Source organism: Callorhinus ursinus, unplaced genomic scaffold, assembly GCF_003265705.2.
Source record: "Callorhinus ursinus isolate GAN/ISIS: 27379988/994484 unplaced genomic scaffold, GSC_fseal_2.0 scaffold90, whole genome shotgun sequence".
NCBI lineage: Eukaryota > Metazoa > Chordata > Mammalia > Carnivora > Otariidae > Callorhinus > Callorhinus ursinus.
In genome coordinates this window covers 1396084-1413459 of record NW_027397152.1, presented here as the reverse complement: position 1 = coordinate 1413459, position 17376 = coordinate 1396084, and the positions used below count along the sequence as shown (strand labels likewise).

At 45.1% G+C, this 17376-nt stretch overlaps 1 protein-coding gene and 1 pseudogene across 8 annotated transcripts; both read right to left on the bottom strand.

The window, feature by feature from the left end:
* Positions 1-8480: 8480 nt before the first annotated feature.
* On the bottom strand, positions 8481-14319 carry RFX5 (regulatory factor X5). 8 transcript variants are annotated; one of them, XM_025858403.2, is made up of 11 exons: positions 14248-14287; positions 13612-13721; positions 13250-13384; positions 12986-13019; positions 12473-12555; positions 12098-12217; positions 11799-11918; positions 11578-11659; positions 11105-11306; positions 10763-10863; positions 8481-10605 (listed from the first exon to the last, which is right to left on the bottom strand). In XM_025858403.2, exons 3-11 carry the CDS (start codon positions 13363-13365, stop codon positions 9610-9612), a joined length of 1854 nt encoding a protein of 617 aa, XP_025714188.1. In that variant the 5' UTR covers positions 13366-13384; positions 13612-13721; positions 14248-14287; the 3' UTR covers positions 8481-9609. The 8 variants fall into 8 exon arrangements, with proteins under 8 accessions (XP_025714188.1, XP_025714186.1, XP_025714185.1 ...); XM_025858401.2 differs by lacking the exon at positions 13612-13721 and having other exon boundaries at positions 14248-14319; XM_025858400.2 differs by lacking the exon at positions 13612-13721 and having other exon boundaries at positions 13250-13450; positions 14248-14291.
* A 2411-nt stretch (positions 14320-16730) lies between these two features.
* LOC112813342 (coiled-coil-helix-coiled-coil-helix domain-containing protein 2 pseudogene) lies at positions 16731-17274 on the bottom strand (annotated as a pseudogene).
* Between the last annotated feature and the right edge of the window lie 102 nt (positions 17275-17376).

Below are 17376 nucleotides of genomic sequence, written 5' to 3'. Positions count from 1 at the left end.
TTACTGATTGGGAGCCCTCTCCCTCAGAACCTCTGTCCCAACCCTCATAGGGCCTTACTTAATATTTGTGGTTGAGGCTAGATTTCTGAGGCTAGCCCAGATCTTGTATGCCACCTTCCCTGCCACTTAAAGTCTGTTTGATTTGGGAGGACTGGAGTAACCTCTTTGAACCTCAGTTTCTATGTCTGCAAAGTGGATCCAGGAATATCAACACTTTACAGGGTTTTGTGAGGATTAAAAGAGAGTACAGATTACTACCATAGCACTACATTACTATTATTGGGACAATAATATAGGATGATGAAAGAAAAGGGTCACTGCTTCTGTGTTTAATGGGGAGGCAGAATAGAATGATTTTCCAGAATAATCAGGAAATTAAAGAAGAAATTTTAAAAATACATGGAAGCAAATGGGGAGGCAGAATAAAAAGTAGTAGCTTGGAAATACCTATGTAAAACATGCAGTATGTACAGAAGTAACAAGTGGGGTACCCAAATGCTGAAGGAATAGAGAGGAGTATGTTTAATTAATACAGAAGGCCTAGCCACTAAGTATATGGCAAATGAATGAATGGAAGACCTCTCAAAAATACTGTAAGCCAGGTATTAGAAGAGATATTGGGCAGGATCCAGCAGAACAAAAAAGAGAGCATTCTGAAGACTAAAAAACTGTTAAAGAAAAGAAATGGGAATTTGCTTGAATCATGAGAGGGCAAGCTGATAAACTAGGTTAAAGCGGGAGTACAGTAATGACAGAGGAGCAGAGAAAGAAGCCAAGAGTGCCAAAGATAGTTTGAATTTGTCACCGCTGGTCTGGACGGGGGAATCATCAGCCCACCTGTCAGGTCCTGTAACTCTTGGCCAGCTCCCAATCAGCTGTCAGGCAAGGGTCAAGAGGCAATGATCCTGCTTTAACCTAGAGTTTAAAGTGTCACACATCCCTCCCTTCCAGGGGTAGGATTCCCAAGGGCCTTACGCACCCCCCCTTTTAAGATTTTATTTATTTAGAGACGCCTGGGTGGCAGTTGGTCAAGCATCTGCCTTCAGCTCAAGTCATTATCCCAGGGTCCTGGGATCAAATCCTGCATTGGGCTCCCTGTTCAGTGGGGAGCCTGCTTCTCCCTCTGCCTGCCGCTCCCTCTGCTTGTACTCTCTGACAAATAAATAAAATCTTAAAAAAAAATTTTATTTATTTGAGAGAGAGGATGGGCCCGGGGGGGGGGGCGGGGGGTGGTGCAGAGGGAGAAGTAGACTCCCTGCTGAGTGCAGAGCTGGACATGGGCTCGATCCCAGGACCCCAAGACCATGACCCCAGTGGAAGTCAGACACTTAACGGGCTGAGCCACCCAGGTGCCCCCTTAGGGCCAGTTTTTGAAACATTGTGAAAAGGGATGTGAAAGCCTTACTTTTTATAGTAGGAAGTTTTTTATTTTCCAACAACAAAACAAGATTTCAGGAACATCTCTGCTCAATCTTTAAGTAGGAACTTTTGATAGCTACTGACAGTTATTAAGTCCTTTATTTTTTTAGAGAGGAAGGGGGATGTTGGAGGGGCAGAGGGAGAGGGAGAGAAAAAATCTTAAGCAGGCTCCATGCCCAGTGCAGAGCCCTATGCAGGCTCGATCTCACAACCCTGAGATCATGACCCGAGCTGAAATCAAGAGTTGGGTGCTTAACCGCATGAAGCACTCATGTGCCCCTATTAAGACCTTTATTAACCAAGTGAGACCTCCTCCCCTTGCCCTCCCCTCACAAACACAACATTAAGCAGAAGAGTGTTGAGTTTTCTGAGTTTATAGCTCTAAGGGCTCAAGTGTGAATTTCTTTGCATCTCTGTATAACTTGGTCTTTCTGACTTTTTCTGGAGATTTATTTAGTTTTTTATTCACTCACTAACTTATTTATTTATTTATTTGATTCACTCTCTCTTTCCACAAGTCTCCAAACCCCTCTGGTCTGAACTCAAGGGAGGGGAGGATTCATCTTTGTATTCTAGCCATATCCTTAGTTTCTGCCACATGGAGAAGAAATTATGTTTGTTGATATAGCAACAGATGGAATGCAGAAGCAGATGTGAGAATCCAGTCAGGCATTAAAGGGATTTCCAAAAATATAAAACAATGCCAACTGTCTTACTGATTTTTTTTTTTTGGTTTGGGAAAAGTTATTTTTCATAAATGAATTAATAAATTAAAAATATTAACAAGTAAATATTTGACTAAACTAGTTTTTCTTCTTCCTATTTCCTTTTCTTCTTGATCTCAGTTGTCAAATTATAAAACTGAATGCTATTCTTTGTTTCCTATATTAAATTAAATCATGACATTTATGATATTCTCTAAAATTCCTTGCCACGCTGAACATATTTTTATTTTATTTTTTATTTATTTTTTAAGATTTTATTTATTTGAGAGAGAAAGAATGAGAGACAGAGAGCACGAGAGGGAGGAGGATCAGAGGGAGAAGCAGACTCCCCTGCTGAGCAGGGAGCCCGATGCAGGACTCGATCCTGGGACTCCAGGATCATGACCTGAGCTGAAGGCAGTCGCTTAACCAACTGAGCCACCCAGGTGCCCCTTTATTTTATTTTTTAAAGATTTTATTTATTTATTCTAGAGAGAGAGGGAGAGAGCATGAGCAGCAGGGGTCTGGGGGAGAAGCAGAGAGAGAGGGAAAGCAGACTCTACACTGAGTACAGAGCCCAGTGCCGGGCTTGATCTTAGGGTCCTGAGATCATGACCTGAGCTGAAATCAAGAGTCCAGCGCTTAACCGACTGAGCCACCCAGGCGCCCTTGGGGTTTTTTTTCAGAGAAAAGATAAAGAAGCCAGCAGTTACTGCCCAAGCCCCTACTATATATGAAAGCAAACATTACTTCTTTATTCCTCATTACAATCCCGTGAAAGAGGTATTATACCATTTTTATGGAAACTGAGCTTCAGAATGGTCATTTTTTTCAAGGTTTTTTTTATTTCAACCCACAATAAAAAATACATTTTATCATCATGATCACTGAAGAACACACAAATGTGTCTTCATTGAAATAAAGGTTTCATGAGGGCGCCTGGGTGGCTCAGTCGTTAAGCGTCTGCCTTCGGCTCAGGTCGTGATCCCAGGGTCCTGGGATCGAGTCCCACATCAGGCTCCCTGCTCAGCAGGAAGCCTGCTTCTCCCTCTCCCACTCCCCCTGCTTGTGTTCCTGCTCTCACTGTCTCTCTCTGTCAAATAAATAAATAAAATCTTTTAAAAAAATAATAAATAAAGGTTTCATGAAATAATACCCTAACTATATGCAATGCATTCTGATATTTTCTATTCTATTTCCCTTTTTGAAAATACTGTTTTGCATCCTGCTAAATCAGTTTCACAACCCGTGAATGGGTTGCAATCTATAGTTTGAAAAACTTTACTAAATAAATGTTCAAAATCATAAGTGGTAAAGCTAAAATGTGAACTGAATTCATGCTCTTTCCAGCAAACAAATACCTTCTCATGAACATTTCTTAAAAAATGCATTATATATATATGTTGTGCTTAGCTTTATCTCATTGTATGAAGCCAGCAGGACAATCCGAGGCAAAGAAGGGATAGGCCTACTGAGGAAACATAACGTGAGATGAAACACTTAGACAAATATATAATGACATTAGTCCCCCTGTTTAGTATGTAAGTGAATGTGGCATTTGCTTTCATTTCTGAAGAAAGTTGCTTATTATCCACAAAAATAAACAATAAGTTTATTTATTTGGGGCCACAGACTAGACATGTAGAGCTTGTCTTGGTTTAGTAGTAAATTATTATTTCAAGTTTTAGTGAATTATAAATTATCTTCAACTTATGATTGGGCTAAAATGAAAAAATATGACGTTTGGTGGGTGAGGTCATGGGAGTGCAGAGTTGGGTGCTAGGGAGGGAGTAGGAATGGTGGGGAGGAAGCAGTAGGCAGTCCTCAAACCTTTACTCCAGTAAACTGAAGATTGCCTAAACTATAATAACTTGTTTCATTTTAGATTTTAAGTTTCATTTATTTAAGTAATTAAGTAATCTCTACACCCAACATGGGGCTTGAACTCACGACCCCAAGGTCAAGTGTTGCATACTTTTCCAATTGAGCCAGCCTGGGTGGCTCAGTCGTTAAGCGTCTGCCTTCAGCTCAGGTCATGACCCCAGGGTCCTGGGATCGAGCCCCGCATCGGGCTCCATGCTCAGCGGGAAGCCTGCTTCTCCCTCTCCCACTCCCCGTTTGTGTTCCCGTGTCTCTCTCTGCCAAATAAATAAATAAAATCTTTTAAAAATAGGCTACTTAAACATCCCTGGTCGGGGGGCAGGTACTGGCTGGCTCAGTCAGAAGAGCATGCGGCTCTTGATCTTGGGGTCATGAGTTCTAGCTCCACATTCTGGGTGTATCCCAGAATGAATGGATATATCCCCAGGCCCAACCAAGGTAAGGGCAGGGTTTCCTTGGATGCTTCCATCTATTCTAACACCAGTGGTTTATTTTTCCATATGCCTGTCACTTCTAATGTGTCAGCAGCCCGGTCCAGTCCCTCTTCTCCTCCCACATGGAACCATCTGCCTGGCTGGTTCCTTCTAATTCCAGTTCCTTCATCCTCTAATGGAAACTTCATACCTTTCATCCATTCATTCAGTCAACAGATAACTATAATAATGGTTGTGTGTTCTTCTAGTTGACTTCTCAGTATCGTTCATACACACCCCTTCTGCCTGCCAGGTCTCTATGGGGGGTTGTTCTGCTATGCCTTTAGTCACAACTCACATCCCCAAACCCCTGCTTTTCCTAGAATGTCTTCCTTTTTCACCTAAGCTCCACATACCTTAAAGGTTTAACTCAAGCATATCTTTTCCATGAAACCTTCCCAAATTATTCAGCCCAAAGTGATCTCTCTGCATTTACAGCTCTCATGCAGAATGAGTGCTATGATTTAACTCTTTTTACTATATGTCTTATGTTTTCTGTCCTTTTGCCTTATGAGTTAGACTTGTCCAGCTAACTCCTACTCACCTCTACTGGAAGTCACCCCAGACCCCCATCTGACTTACACGCTATTCCTCTGGGCCCCCACAGCCCTCTGTGCTTAATGCTAAGATCACTGTTATGTTGCCACTGTGCTGTGATTGTTATTGACTTGAAGTCAAAGCTTAAGTCAACCGGCTTCTAATAAGTTCCTGGCACTTAAAAAACAAGAAGGAAAATAGAAAAACTGCAGTAATGCCTATTCCTGGCAGCCTGGATAAAAGAAAAGGCTCTCCCATTAAAATACAAGTAGAGCCTGGATAAATTACAAGAAACATAATGTTTAGCACATTGCTGGGCACATTAGAAAGAGAAATCACAAAAGGAAGAAAAAAATAACATTAAGCTGAAACCTATATGAAAGACGAGCAAAAGGCAGCAGGAGCAGCAGGTTTGCCTTGGGGACAAATGCCAATATCAGTATCGTGAACAGAGGCTAAGGCCTGGGCCTAGCCATGGAACGGGAGAAAACCTGGAACTCATGGATTGAACTGAGACTCCTGAGGGGCTAACACAGTTCCAGGTCAGGAGCATCATTTGGATCCTGGCACAAGCAAATGCAAATTCTCTCTGGGGGAAAGTACCCCCAATTTAGGCTCTCTGGATTCCCGCAGATTAAGTTTAACAAAACATAAGCCCCAAACCCCCAAATTGAGAATAAACTGGGAAACAAGCTACCACAGGCAAGAATGAGCAGAAAACAAAACATTCAGATACCAAGAAGTCACAGAGATATAAAATAACAATCCCAACAAATTTCAAAGGTTTAGTATCAGAGTACCACATCTCTGAGCACAAATGATTAAGCTGAAAATGGATATCAAAAAGATAAAATTTTAAATATCCAGACATTTGGAAACTCATAAAACTTTTCTAAATAACTCATAAACTTAAAAAAGTCATCAAGGCAATTTAAATATTCTTAGGACTAAGTTATCATCAAAATACAGCAAAAAAAATTCGGGGAATATAGAGAAACAGGTCCTTAAAGACTTACAGTAGAAAAGCAGAGCTTGAAAATTAATTAGATCAAATTTAAGATGTTATGGAAAAACATAAAATTAAATCTAAAGAAAGCAGAAGGAAATATTATAGATAATATCTATAATTAATGAAATGGAAAACAATACATAAGGGAGAAGACTGACAAAGCCCAAAGTAGTAGCTGAACATAGACAAATGAAATAACACACTTCCAGTGCAATTAAGGAGGAGGAACTGAGAAGGTAAAAGTACACAGTAGAAACGAAAAGAAGGACATGACTACCCAGAGAGCAGAGGCATAAATAAATAAATAAATAAATAAATAAATAAATAAATAAATAAAAATTTCGTTTAAAAATAAAGGCATGAAATGCACAAAATCCTAGAAGAACACTTACCCTAAACTGACTCAAAAAGAAATAGAAAGTCCATAGCAGCGATGTCCACAATAGCCAAACTATGGAAAGAGCCAAGATGTCCATCGACAGATGAATGGATAAAGAAGATGTGGTATATACATACAATGGAATATAATGCAGCCATCAAAAAACCAAAATCTTGCCATTTGCAACTGGAACTAGAGGGTATTACGCTAAGTGAAATAAGTCAGTCAGAGAAAGACAAGCATCATATGACCTCACTGATATGAAGAATTCTTAATCTCAGGAAACAAACTGAAGCAGTAGTCTGGATAGAACCACAACAACTTTGGGGTGGAGGGGGGTGGGAGGGATGGGGTGGCTGGGTGACAGACATTGGGGAGGGTATGTGCTATGGTGAGTGCTGTGAGTTGTGTAAGACTGTTGAATCACACACCTGTACCTCTGAAACAAATAATACAATATATGTTAAAAAAAAAAAAGATAGTAGGAAGGGAAAAATGAAGTGGGGGAAATCGGAGGGGGAGACAAACCATGAGAGACTATGGACTCTGAGAAACAAACTGCGGGTTCTAGAGGGGAGGGGGGCGGGGGGATGGGTTAGCCTGGTGATGGGTATTAAGGAGGGCACGTATTGCATGGAGCACTGGGTGTTATGCACAAACAATGAATCATGGAACACTACATCAAAAACTAATGATGTAATGTATGGTGACTAACATAATAAAATTAATAAAAAAACTTAAAAAATAAAAATAAATGAGCTATTAAACCATGAAAAAAAAAAAAGAAAGTCCAGACAGCCTATAATTATTAAAGAAATTGAATTGATGGTTAAAGTTTTTCCCAGAAAGACAGGCAAAGATGGTTCGACAGCTGGGTTTTACCAAAGTGTCAAGGGACAGCTCATTTCAATCTGATGTCAACTCTTCCAAAGAATAAGAGGGGACAGTCCCCAACTCAGAGGGTGTACAGACCAAATGAACCATCTTAGAAACCTTTTTAGAAATCTTACTTCAGGGGCGCCTGGGTGGCTCAGTTGTTAAGCGTCTGCCTTCGGCTCAGGTCACGATCCCGCGGTTGTGGGATCGAGCCCCGCATCGGGCTCCCTGCTTGGCGGGAAGCCTGTCTCTCCCCCCCCTACTCCCCCCACTCCCCCTACTTGTGTTCCCTCTCTCGCTGTCTCTCTCTCTCTCTGTCAAATAAATAAAAATAAAAAAAAGCTAACATTTAAAAAAAAAATCTTACTTCAAAAAGGCACTAACAGGTACAAGAATGTTTGTAGCAGCATTGTTTGTAATGCCAAACAATTGGAAACAACCCAAATGTCCATTAATAGGTGAATACATAAATAACTTCTGGCTTATGTACTTGATGGAACATTACACAGGTGAAAATGAACGAATTACAGCTACTTACAACACAGATGAATCTTAGAAATGTTAAGTGAAAAAAAGCAAACTTCAGGGGACTATTAGAGCATAAAATTTTTGTAAAGATAAAAAAGCAAAATTGAACAATTTTTAAATATTGTACACATATGGTTAAATATATACACACGTGTGTGTGTGTGTGTGTGGCAGGCAATTAATAAACATAAAATTAAGGACAGTGGTTACCTCTAGGGAGAGGCAGTGGGATAGGAATGGGTAGGAACACAAAAAACTCAATGGTATTTCTAATGTTTTAATGTATAAGTTGGGCGATGGGTCAAAGGTATTCATTTAATATTATGTTTCATAATTTATTCATGTTAAATATATTCTTTATAGATACCAAATATTACATATTATAATTTTTAAAAATCTGCTGTGGTGGGAACGAATGAGTGAAGTCTCCCTGAAAGAAAATATGTTTCCTGGGCAGAACCAAGATTGCCTGACAGAAGCTACCCTTATGCAGAAAACGACGTATGTCCTCAGTAAATACTGGTTGGTTTACTGCTTTTCGAAGGGTAACGTCTGGGTTCCCTTCTTATTGGTGCTTGCTGATGTGCAGAGCTACCTCCTGCCACACACCTAGCCTAAACCCCACGATCCTGGCTGAAATCCTGACACACGTATGACAAGAGACTGACACCTGGTGGATACAGAATGGATTTAATAAAATGACTAGGAACTAAATCTTTCACTCCACTTGGTGAAAGTGGCAGTAGGGTAAGGGATAGGGAAGCAGAATGAGGAGAAAACCAACATTCAGAAACAGGAAAGGGAAGGATCTCCATCTCTGAAATGTAGGGATTGTCATCTAAATGAGACTAAAGAGAGAGTCCCTGAAGGAGAGTGACTTCCCTCTCATTCCTTCTGCGCCTACCAGAGGAAAGGGGCTACAGCTGCAGTAAGGAAAATGCAAGACGGTGAGGGAAAAAGGAAACAGGTGTAGCTGATCCCAACCTAGCAAACTAAAACCACATGTACATCCCGGTATTGGCCAGGTGTCAGCTGCCTCCCCAGGAACCGCCCGCGTCAGTTCCCATTTGGAGACCTATGTAATTCTAAGGAAGCTGATCCCAATCTTTCCCTGATGTAGAAGGAGCGAATTAGCATACACCATCCTTCTGGCCACAGTGATTGGTGAGGGATCGGCATGTGACGCAGGCTGGCCTAATCAGAGTCCATCTTAAGGCTTTGCTAGGATGCCTGGCACAAAGATGCCCCCCACCCCTTCTGGTTGGGTGTAATCCCAGGAGTGCTGGCAGCCACTAGGTGGCCCAGGTTTAAGATGATCCTACAGAAGGCAGCAGCAGGGGGAAATCAATCAGGTATTTAGAGAAACACTGAGCCACCGCATCAGCTTTTCCTGGAGCCAGTACTACCTCTGGACTTTCCGGTTATGTGAGCCAGTCAGTCTTTATTTTTAAGCCAGTTTGAGTTAGTTGTTTTTTTTTTTTTTTTTACGATTTAAAACCAAAAGATTCCTAGCCTATACATTCATCATACTTACTCCATCCCTATCTTCCTGCAGGATAGCACAGAGATCCAGGTAAGACAGTCATGACAGATTTATCAGTGATGCTAAAGCCAAGGGTACTGAGCTGGAAAGGTCAGAGGCAGGAGCCGGACACTGTGTAAGACACAGGGTGCCTCAGCTGTCTGTACAGGAAAATGAATTCCCTTAGGAAAAGAAGAGCCAAATGAGAAGCAAGTGCAGAGGGGCCTCTACTAGGCAGGTAGAGTTAATGTGGATATAAACACTCCTCCCCACATTACCTATCATGGGGGTGTTGCTTTGGGGTCTTTCCCCTCGTGGAATAAGGAATTTTGAAGCACATGCCCCTTTAAGTCTTTATTACCCTGCGCTGCGGTGTCTACCTCTCCCTTTACCAAATGAAGAGCTTCCTTTTGGCTTCTACTGCCCTTGATGACACTCACTTTTGAGGTGACCAGAGGAATTTTATCTTCTGCTTCTTTGGCATGCCGGGAACTGGGGCCCCTTCCTCCTCTGGAAACAGCACCATCTTCCTGACCCTGGGCAAGCACCATCCCCTTCTCAGCCTCTCCCACTGGTCCTGGCTTCCCTGACCCTCCAGCTGAGTTGCTTTCCCCTCCAGAGGCCCACGTCTCCCGTGGTAACCTTGGGGACTGGGCAGAGTCCATGGCAGGTGCTGACTTGTCAGGGGGAGAGGTCCTTTCCTTACTTCCACCTGATTTTTTTCGAGGGCGCCCCCGTTTTCTTTTGGCATCACTTCCTGTATCCTCTATATCCTGCTTTGCTGCTTTAGCAGGTGGATCCTGCCCAATGGCCTCACTCACAGGTACTTCTGCTGTCCTCTTGACACCCTTGTCATGGGGTCCCGGGTCACCACCTATGCCTACTTCCCTGTTCTCTGTGCCCTGCGGCTGAGTGAGCGCCCCAGGCAGGGCTTGCCCAGGCCCGGGTCCGGGTCCGGGTCCAGACAAAGCAGGAACAGTTGGTAAGATCATGTTAATGATGGGCATAGCTGCCTGGGGTCCCCCAGCCCTACTGGGCAGAGGCAGTGTAGCCACTTTCAGGCCTGAAGAAAGCTTGGGGGCCAGGATGGGTGGAGAGACTCGGATTGGCGGAATAAGTGAGCGAGGGGCCCGGGGAAGGAGCAGAGGCAGCCGGGCCACCAGGGCATTAACCTGTGGGTTATTGGCTGCTGGGGCTGGGCTCTCCACTACACTCTTCTTCCGCTCGCCACGTGCAGGGGGGCCACCTCCAGCCCGGGCTTCCAGCTCCTTAGGAGGCTAAAAGGTGAAGAGAGGACACAGTAAGTGGGAAGATCGGACATCGGAGCAAACACAGACACAGGAGGGTGAGAAGATAATGGGAAAGGGGATACTAAGCCCCCAGCCCAGGGCAGCAAGGTCGGGGCGGGGGGTGGGGGGGCATCAACTTCCTCACCTGGGCTGGTCTCTCTGGTTTCTTATGGGCTCCACCTTCTAGGCTCTCTACACCATTCTTGGATTTAGATGACCGCTCCCGAGGGGCATGTTCATCGTCTTCTGCAGAGGTGCCAGAAAAGGTAAAAGGCGAGGGTGAGGAGGAAACAATGGCCACGTGAGGTGACTCTGACTGACTGGTGCAGAAGGGGGAAGAAAGTGGTCTAAAGCGTGTCCTAATGCCCTACGAGGGGCACCAGGAATAGAAGACAAATGCAAGGTGTCTCTGTCCTAGTAGGCGGGAGGGCCTATGAAGCTGAAAGTGGCTGAGAGTTTTTTGGGGCCTGAGAGAGTCTCCACCCACCAGCGAGCCCCATCGCCTTGAGCACGTGGGCATGTGCAGATCGGGCAGAGATGAGATGCTGCTGCAGCAGGAAGCGGGCGACCTCAACGATGGAACTGAAGGACCGTTTCAGGATTCGTTCTGCCCAGTCACAGGTCAGAGCACAGGCTGCCTCCACCAGCTCATCCCGAGGTGCTGGGGTTACTTCTGGGCCCATTTCCGGCTGCAGTGGGGAAACACATGCCCAGTCACACTCCAAACTGAAGAACCCTTGGCCCCTCTCAGACACCTGTGTCAGCCACAGTTAAGACCAGACTGGAGATGGGATAACTCATCCCAGAAACCCACAAATTCTCTTCATCCTCTGCCTGAGCCATAAGGTAGGTAGAAGGGCATATCCTATATACCTAGAAGCTATGTGCAGAATGACGTAGGCTATGTCAGCCCTCCACCTTGGAGAGAAGAGTGCAATCGGAGGGTTGGTTGTTACTTACACTGTCAGAGCCCTTCAGGTCAAGTCCAGGCAAGGGGGGCATAGATACCAAGGTCTTCCTTCGTATGCCACTGTAGCAATATCTGAGGCAAGTTAAAGAGCAGCCAACGGTGGGGATCTCCGAGCCCCATGGGAAGGTTAGGCTGTTTCCACTCCTGGCCCTCCACACCCTAAGTTTTACTCCCGGGGTCCTCCAACCCCAACCTCTCCATTCAAGGATACTTGGACTGGCCCCGGCCACCAAGCCTTCGGGCCTTGATGTCAGGGAAGATCTCTCTGATGATTTTGCCAAAGTTGGCTGTGCTGAGTGGGCGGCAACAGGCGAGGCTCTCACAGTACTTCCTGGCGGGGAGGGGGCAGAGTGGGAAGACACTCAGAGAAGGAGGTCATGGTTAGATTCCGAGGGTCCCTGGCACCCTTTAAGAAGTCAGGCTCTATCAAGGCAGGGAGCTCTCCAGGGGTGAGGGGGTAGTCCTATGCCCGCCAACCCACACCACCCCCCTCCCGCCCCATTCACCCACCGATAGGCATCATAAACACTTTGCTTTGGCAAACAGGTGTCAGTATGCTCTTCTAGGTGGTTACGGATCCACCTATAGGCATACATGTACTCCTCATTGCTGAGTGTACTTGGCTCTGAGCTGCAAGAGAAGTAAAAGGGACAAGCCTTACTAAGATCCTCAAGTTGCTGTGGTTCTATCCAGACTACTGCTTCAGCAGTGCTGGACCAAATCACCCAGAATCCAGCTTTTCCTGGTAAACTGGGGCAGGACAGGGACTATTCTTCTCATCAAGGACAGCTGTTATGAGTATTCCAATTCACCCAGCCCCATCCCAGTGAGCTTTCCTTTAAGAACCAGAACCTCTGATATCTTAAACTCTAGCACCAAACCTACCTTTTGTCTCCAGTACTGGGCCCTGAGGGAAGCTGAAGGTAGAGATACAGCTTGTCGTTGTCTGAGAATTTCTGTACATCTTGCTGAGGTAGGGAGGAACAGAGAGGCAGGAGAAAAAATAAGGCCAAGAAGGACGCAAGACAGGATCTTCTGATCCTTCCCCCAAAGTCTAGCTGCCTTAGAGACTGTCAGACTGAAAAGGACCTTAGAAATGATTTGGGGCTGGGTGTTCACTGTGCTCTGAGGAGTGCCCTTGTGAGCTACTGTGGTGAGAGGGGGAGTGGAGGGGATCGGCTTTGACATTATTCCTACTGAGCGTCTACGCGACAGGTCACAGAGAGATGAAGTAAGATGCCCAAGGTCAATCTGGCAACAAGTTGCAAAGCCAATTATCTTCTGACAGGGAAGACAGTACTGCCTCTCCCACATAAAGCTTTCAGTTATGCATATCTTCATTACCCTCATCCCCCACCAATTCCACCTCTCTATTGCCCTCTTCCCGAAAATACTTACCAGGATTCCCTCGACTTTGTTCTGCACGGCCTTGCTGTGGAAAAGAGGAGAAAGCTGGAGGTCACACACAAGATTTTCTCTAGTGTCTTACTGTTAGGGAGAGGAAGAGGGATGAGATGCTTAAGGGGTGCTCAGCAACTGCTCCCATGATGAAGAACCTCCCCATGTTCAGATGCACTTGCTCAGGGAGAGGCAGTTCATCTACAGAGGAAGTGAAGTGCTACAGTTCTGGAGCAAGGTTTGGAGGTGGTGATGAGTACTTACGAAATGGTACCTCGGAGCCTCTGAAGAAGGGTGGTGGGTTCTCCCGCCTCAGCACTACCTGAGGGGGCCCTTCCCCCAGTCTTCGGGCTCTTAGCATCGGGCTCATCTTCGGCCATCCCGGCATGAGGGCTAGAGCTGAGAGACCAGGCATGAAGATTTAACCTCCCTTTCCCTGGAGGCCCCCGGGCACTCCTCATCTCCCTACCCAGAAACACAGAGAAACAGAAAGAAAGCCTCTGAATTTCCTCAGTGGTCTTTTTTTCACCACTTGCCTTCTCCAAAAATTAGGAATTATCCCATTACTTCTCCAGGCCCACATATACCCAAAGAGATCTTTGCCATATCCATTCTATCTGCCCCACCTTTTTGCAGTCTCCTAAATACGGAAAACTGTAAAGGAAGGGATAGGGGGACTGGAAATCGACGTTAGACATGTCCATTTCTGCCTCTGATTCCGTACTGCCCTCCTCCCCTTAAAAAAAAAAAAACAAAAATAAAAACACTAACAACCACAAAATAAAGTTCTCCAATTCTCTAAGCGACTCCTCACGCCTTAATTTTCCTGGGAGGTCAGAAAGGATACGAACATATTCTGCCCTTCCAGCCTTGGAAAACACTGGGCCCAAGTTCTCATTACTTAATCTCGCCACGGCTTCCCCCGCGGCTTCCCCCTCCCCACGTCGCCAGTCCCTACGTCATCTCCCTCAACCTCCCATCCAGAGGCGCACCCCCACCTCCCTCCCTTCCCTCTGCATTCAATCCCGCGTTGCTGCAAGGTGGGGGGTTCAGGGTGGCGAACTCCTGGGCTGGGCATAGGAAACCCGGTTGGGGGAACGGGGTCCCAGATTCGGGGCACGTGCACATGGGTGAAGGAGCTTTGAAAATACAGCCAAAATCTTGTTCTGCTCTCCTCCCAACTCATACTGCCCCCTCCCTACCTTTGAACAGTCGCCTTCCAACACAAGCAACAATAAAGGTAAGGGAGAAAGAGAAACTACCTCGTAGCCACCTTCACTCCAGCCCAGCCCCACGGTCCTGGCCCAGCGGGCTCGTGCGTTGCTTTATTTTCTTTTTTCTGAATGGCTGGAACAGCCCCGATCTGCCTAGATACTCGGACGACCTGCTCTCTCATTGGTCGTTGCTGCCACCCGGAGACAGGAGGCGCCGGGCTCGCACCGCCTGCGGGTAGAGTCTGCCTGGTAACAGATTCTGATTGGACAATAGGGGAGGGAAAATCCAAAGTTGGTCTTATTTGAGCGAAGAGGGGGAAGTCCGGGTTAGGTTTCGGTTAAAACTGGGGTCGGTTGGGACTGCCGGTCCCAAGAGATTCTTCTCTTAAAGGGACCGCAGGACGAAAGACCGGGCGCTGGGCTCCCTTTGGAGCTTTCTTTTCCTTTGCCCTCTCCTTCCGGGTTTCAGTTTTGCCTTCGGTCGTCAGAGCCAGTGGAAGAAAAGAATCAATGGATAATTAAAAGAAAAAAAGCTAGAAAATTATGGGTAGTAGTGATGGAGGTTCGCTGTAAGCCCACATAACCTCCTTTTGATGAAAAACAAATTGAGCACCCCATCCCCGACCCCCGCCCTCAACACAGCATACAGGCACTCCACAACAAATCTGCAAACACAGGCTCACGTTCCTCTCTGATGGAGGCCTCAAAACCTCCGCAGCTGTACCACGTTTAGTTAAAATGCCAAGCGTTCCTGGGTTTCCCGTGGGTACTTTATTTCCTTCCAAAGAGTTGCTAATGTATCTGCATCCCCATAGTTCTGCACTCAGCGAACATTGGAATTTTGACTGACACCCCCAGGGGGTGCTGGATACCCACAGGAACTCTTTACTCTCATAGAACTTTGTACTGTATAGGTCATGGTTCTTAACCCTTTTCGTTAAGGATGTTTTTAGGTCATGAATCAAATGAAAGCAATGAATCCTTTGCCGTGAAAAACGCACATGCAGACCAAGTTCCACATCTAATTTCTGAGGTCAGGGACTGCAGGTTAACATTCTTTTGAATGGATGTATTTTGTTTTGCACAACAGATACCTTACACCTAAAACTCTATTTGCAGTCCTGATTCTAATACATTCTCTAGTCTCATCATCAGTGTACTTTTGTAAAGAGGACAAGCAGTACTGCCTGATCTGGTCACCTTTGCCCTTTATAGCCCCCAATAACCTATGCTTCTGTGGCTACGGGAAGAACCTAAGGAATTGCAGAGTTTGAGGGAATAAGGATATACTGGCAAGAAGGTTTTCTAATAACAGCAAAAATTTATTGGTGTTTTCTGTGTGCTAGACACCATCCCGAATTCTAAACACATTAAATTCTATCATTTAATGCTCATGGCAGCTCTTTGAAGTAGGTTGTCTCTGTTTTATAGGCAAAGAAATTGAGATTCGGAGAAGTGAAGGGACTTGTCTACAGTTATGTATGTAGGAGCGCTGGAATCAGGATCCAAAGACAGGCAGTCTGCCTTCAGAGCCCATTTTCTTGAACACTGCTCTAGACTGTGTATACATACTTGTAGACACTCATATACAAATATGGGTATAGACTGATAGAAAGATACCCCCAACCACCACTGTTTGGTATGAAGGGAGATATAGGGCACTTTGATTAGAAAAAGAGATTGGGGTAAATTATGCTGGCTTAGGAATTTGCAGGTGGCAGGGAATAAATGGAAACTTCAGGAAAGGGAGAAAAAGTATCATAGGTATGTAAGGGAGATTATTTTGACAGCACTGTAAGAAGGTGAGGTTGCATGGGGCAAAAGGCTTAAGATGGGAAAAACAGGCAAGTATTCACTTATGCCAGGGATTGTGTTAAGAACGGGGAATGCAGCATCGAATAAGGTATGATGTACCTTGCCCTGAGAAGTAACAATAAAAATGATCTGATTAGCATCACCACAATAACAGCAAGTATTTATCTAGAGCTTAATATGCGCTGAGGATTTCTCTAAAGGCCTCACATATGTTGCCACTTTATCTCTTAGCAACTCTATCAGATAGGTACTGTGATTATCCCTATTTTACAGATGAGAAGACTAAGGCATTGAGAGGTTAATAATTTGCCCAGTGTTGCACAGTAAGTGAGGGAGCCAAGATCTGAACCTAGGCTATCTGGATCAGAATATGCTCTGGACACCATTGTACAGTGCCTACTGCTATTGGGAGTGAATTCTTAAACATGAGAAAGCAAACCATAAAAGACAATATTGATAAATTTAGATAATTAATATTAAAAACCTAAATTTATTTTATTTTATTTTATTTTTGGGGGGAAAATCACTTTATTCTAATTCACAAATGAGAACATCACAAAAGGTGATTTAAGGAGGCACACCAATATCTGCCCAACCCCAAATTCAAACCATCTCAATGAACAGAACAACCATTTTCATTCCAATTCTGCAGAAATCTGTATTTAATGATGAAGGAGAAGCTTAACTGGTGGTTTTCCAACACTTTATATATTCACCATCAATTATATTTTTATGCTAAATTAACTTGGTTATGAGAGATGATTTTCCATATCTTCAATTTGAACTTCTTGATTAGGCTAATCCATTTGCAAATCTGCACTGTTTCAGCACCTCGCTGAAACCTTCACAAAGCTTCAGGTCACCCTGGTTCTGGGCACACTCCAGAAACTGTTTCATCTCATGGTGGCATGGGCCAAACTGCTGCTGCTCCTGGTATGCTGGCTGGGTTCCCTGAGGCTCCTGGTAAGTGATGTCAGGCCTTGAAGGCTCAGCATTGCCTCCTCCACTGAAGCCCCCAGTGATGGCATGACCTATCGTGTGCCTGACAGCAGAGCCCACAGCCACGCCAGCTGCAGTGGTTGCCATCTGGGCCATGAGCCCTGGCTGCCGGGGCGCAGCAGCAGGTGAGCCGACAGCCGCTGGTGGAGCCGCTGCCAGAGGCTGAGCTGCCGGCGCTGGTCTAGGCGCTGCTCTCATCTGAGGTGCCCGGCTGGCCGGCGAGGCCGTGCGGGAGGTGCGGCTCCGGCTTCCACGCGGCATGGTGACTTGCAGAGCAGCTCAGTCAACCTAAATTTATTTTAAAAACCACTATGAAAAGAATGTAAAATCAAGCCACAAATTGGGAGAAGATATTTCAAGACA

Bases quoted from the DNA above. Each gene is read 5' to 3' on its own strand.
- RFX5 (XM_025858400.2), bottom strand. From the start codon at position 13,446: ATGAGGAGTGCCCGGGGGCCTCCAGGGAAAGGGAGGTTAAATCTTCAT. The intron at 13,020-13,249 runs GTAAGTACTCAT...TCTTTTCCACAG, and splicing joins AGGCTCCGAGGTACCATTTC to CAAGGCCGTGCAGAACAAAG. The intron at 11,660-11,798 runs GTATCCTTGAAT...AACTTGCCTCAG, and splicing joins GGTGGCCGGGGCCAGTCCAA to ATATTGCTACAGTGGCATAC.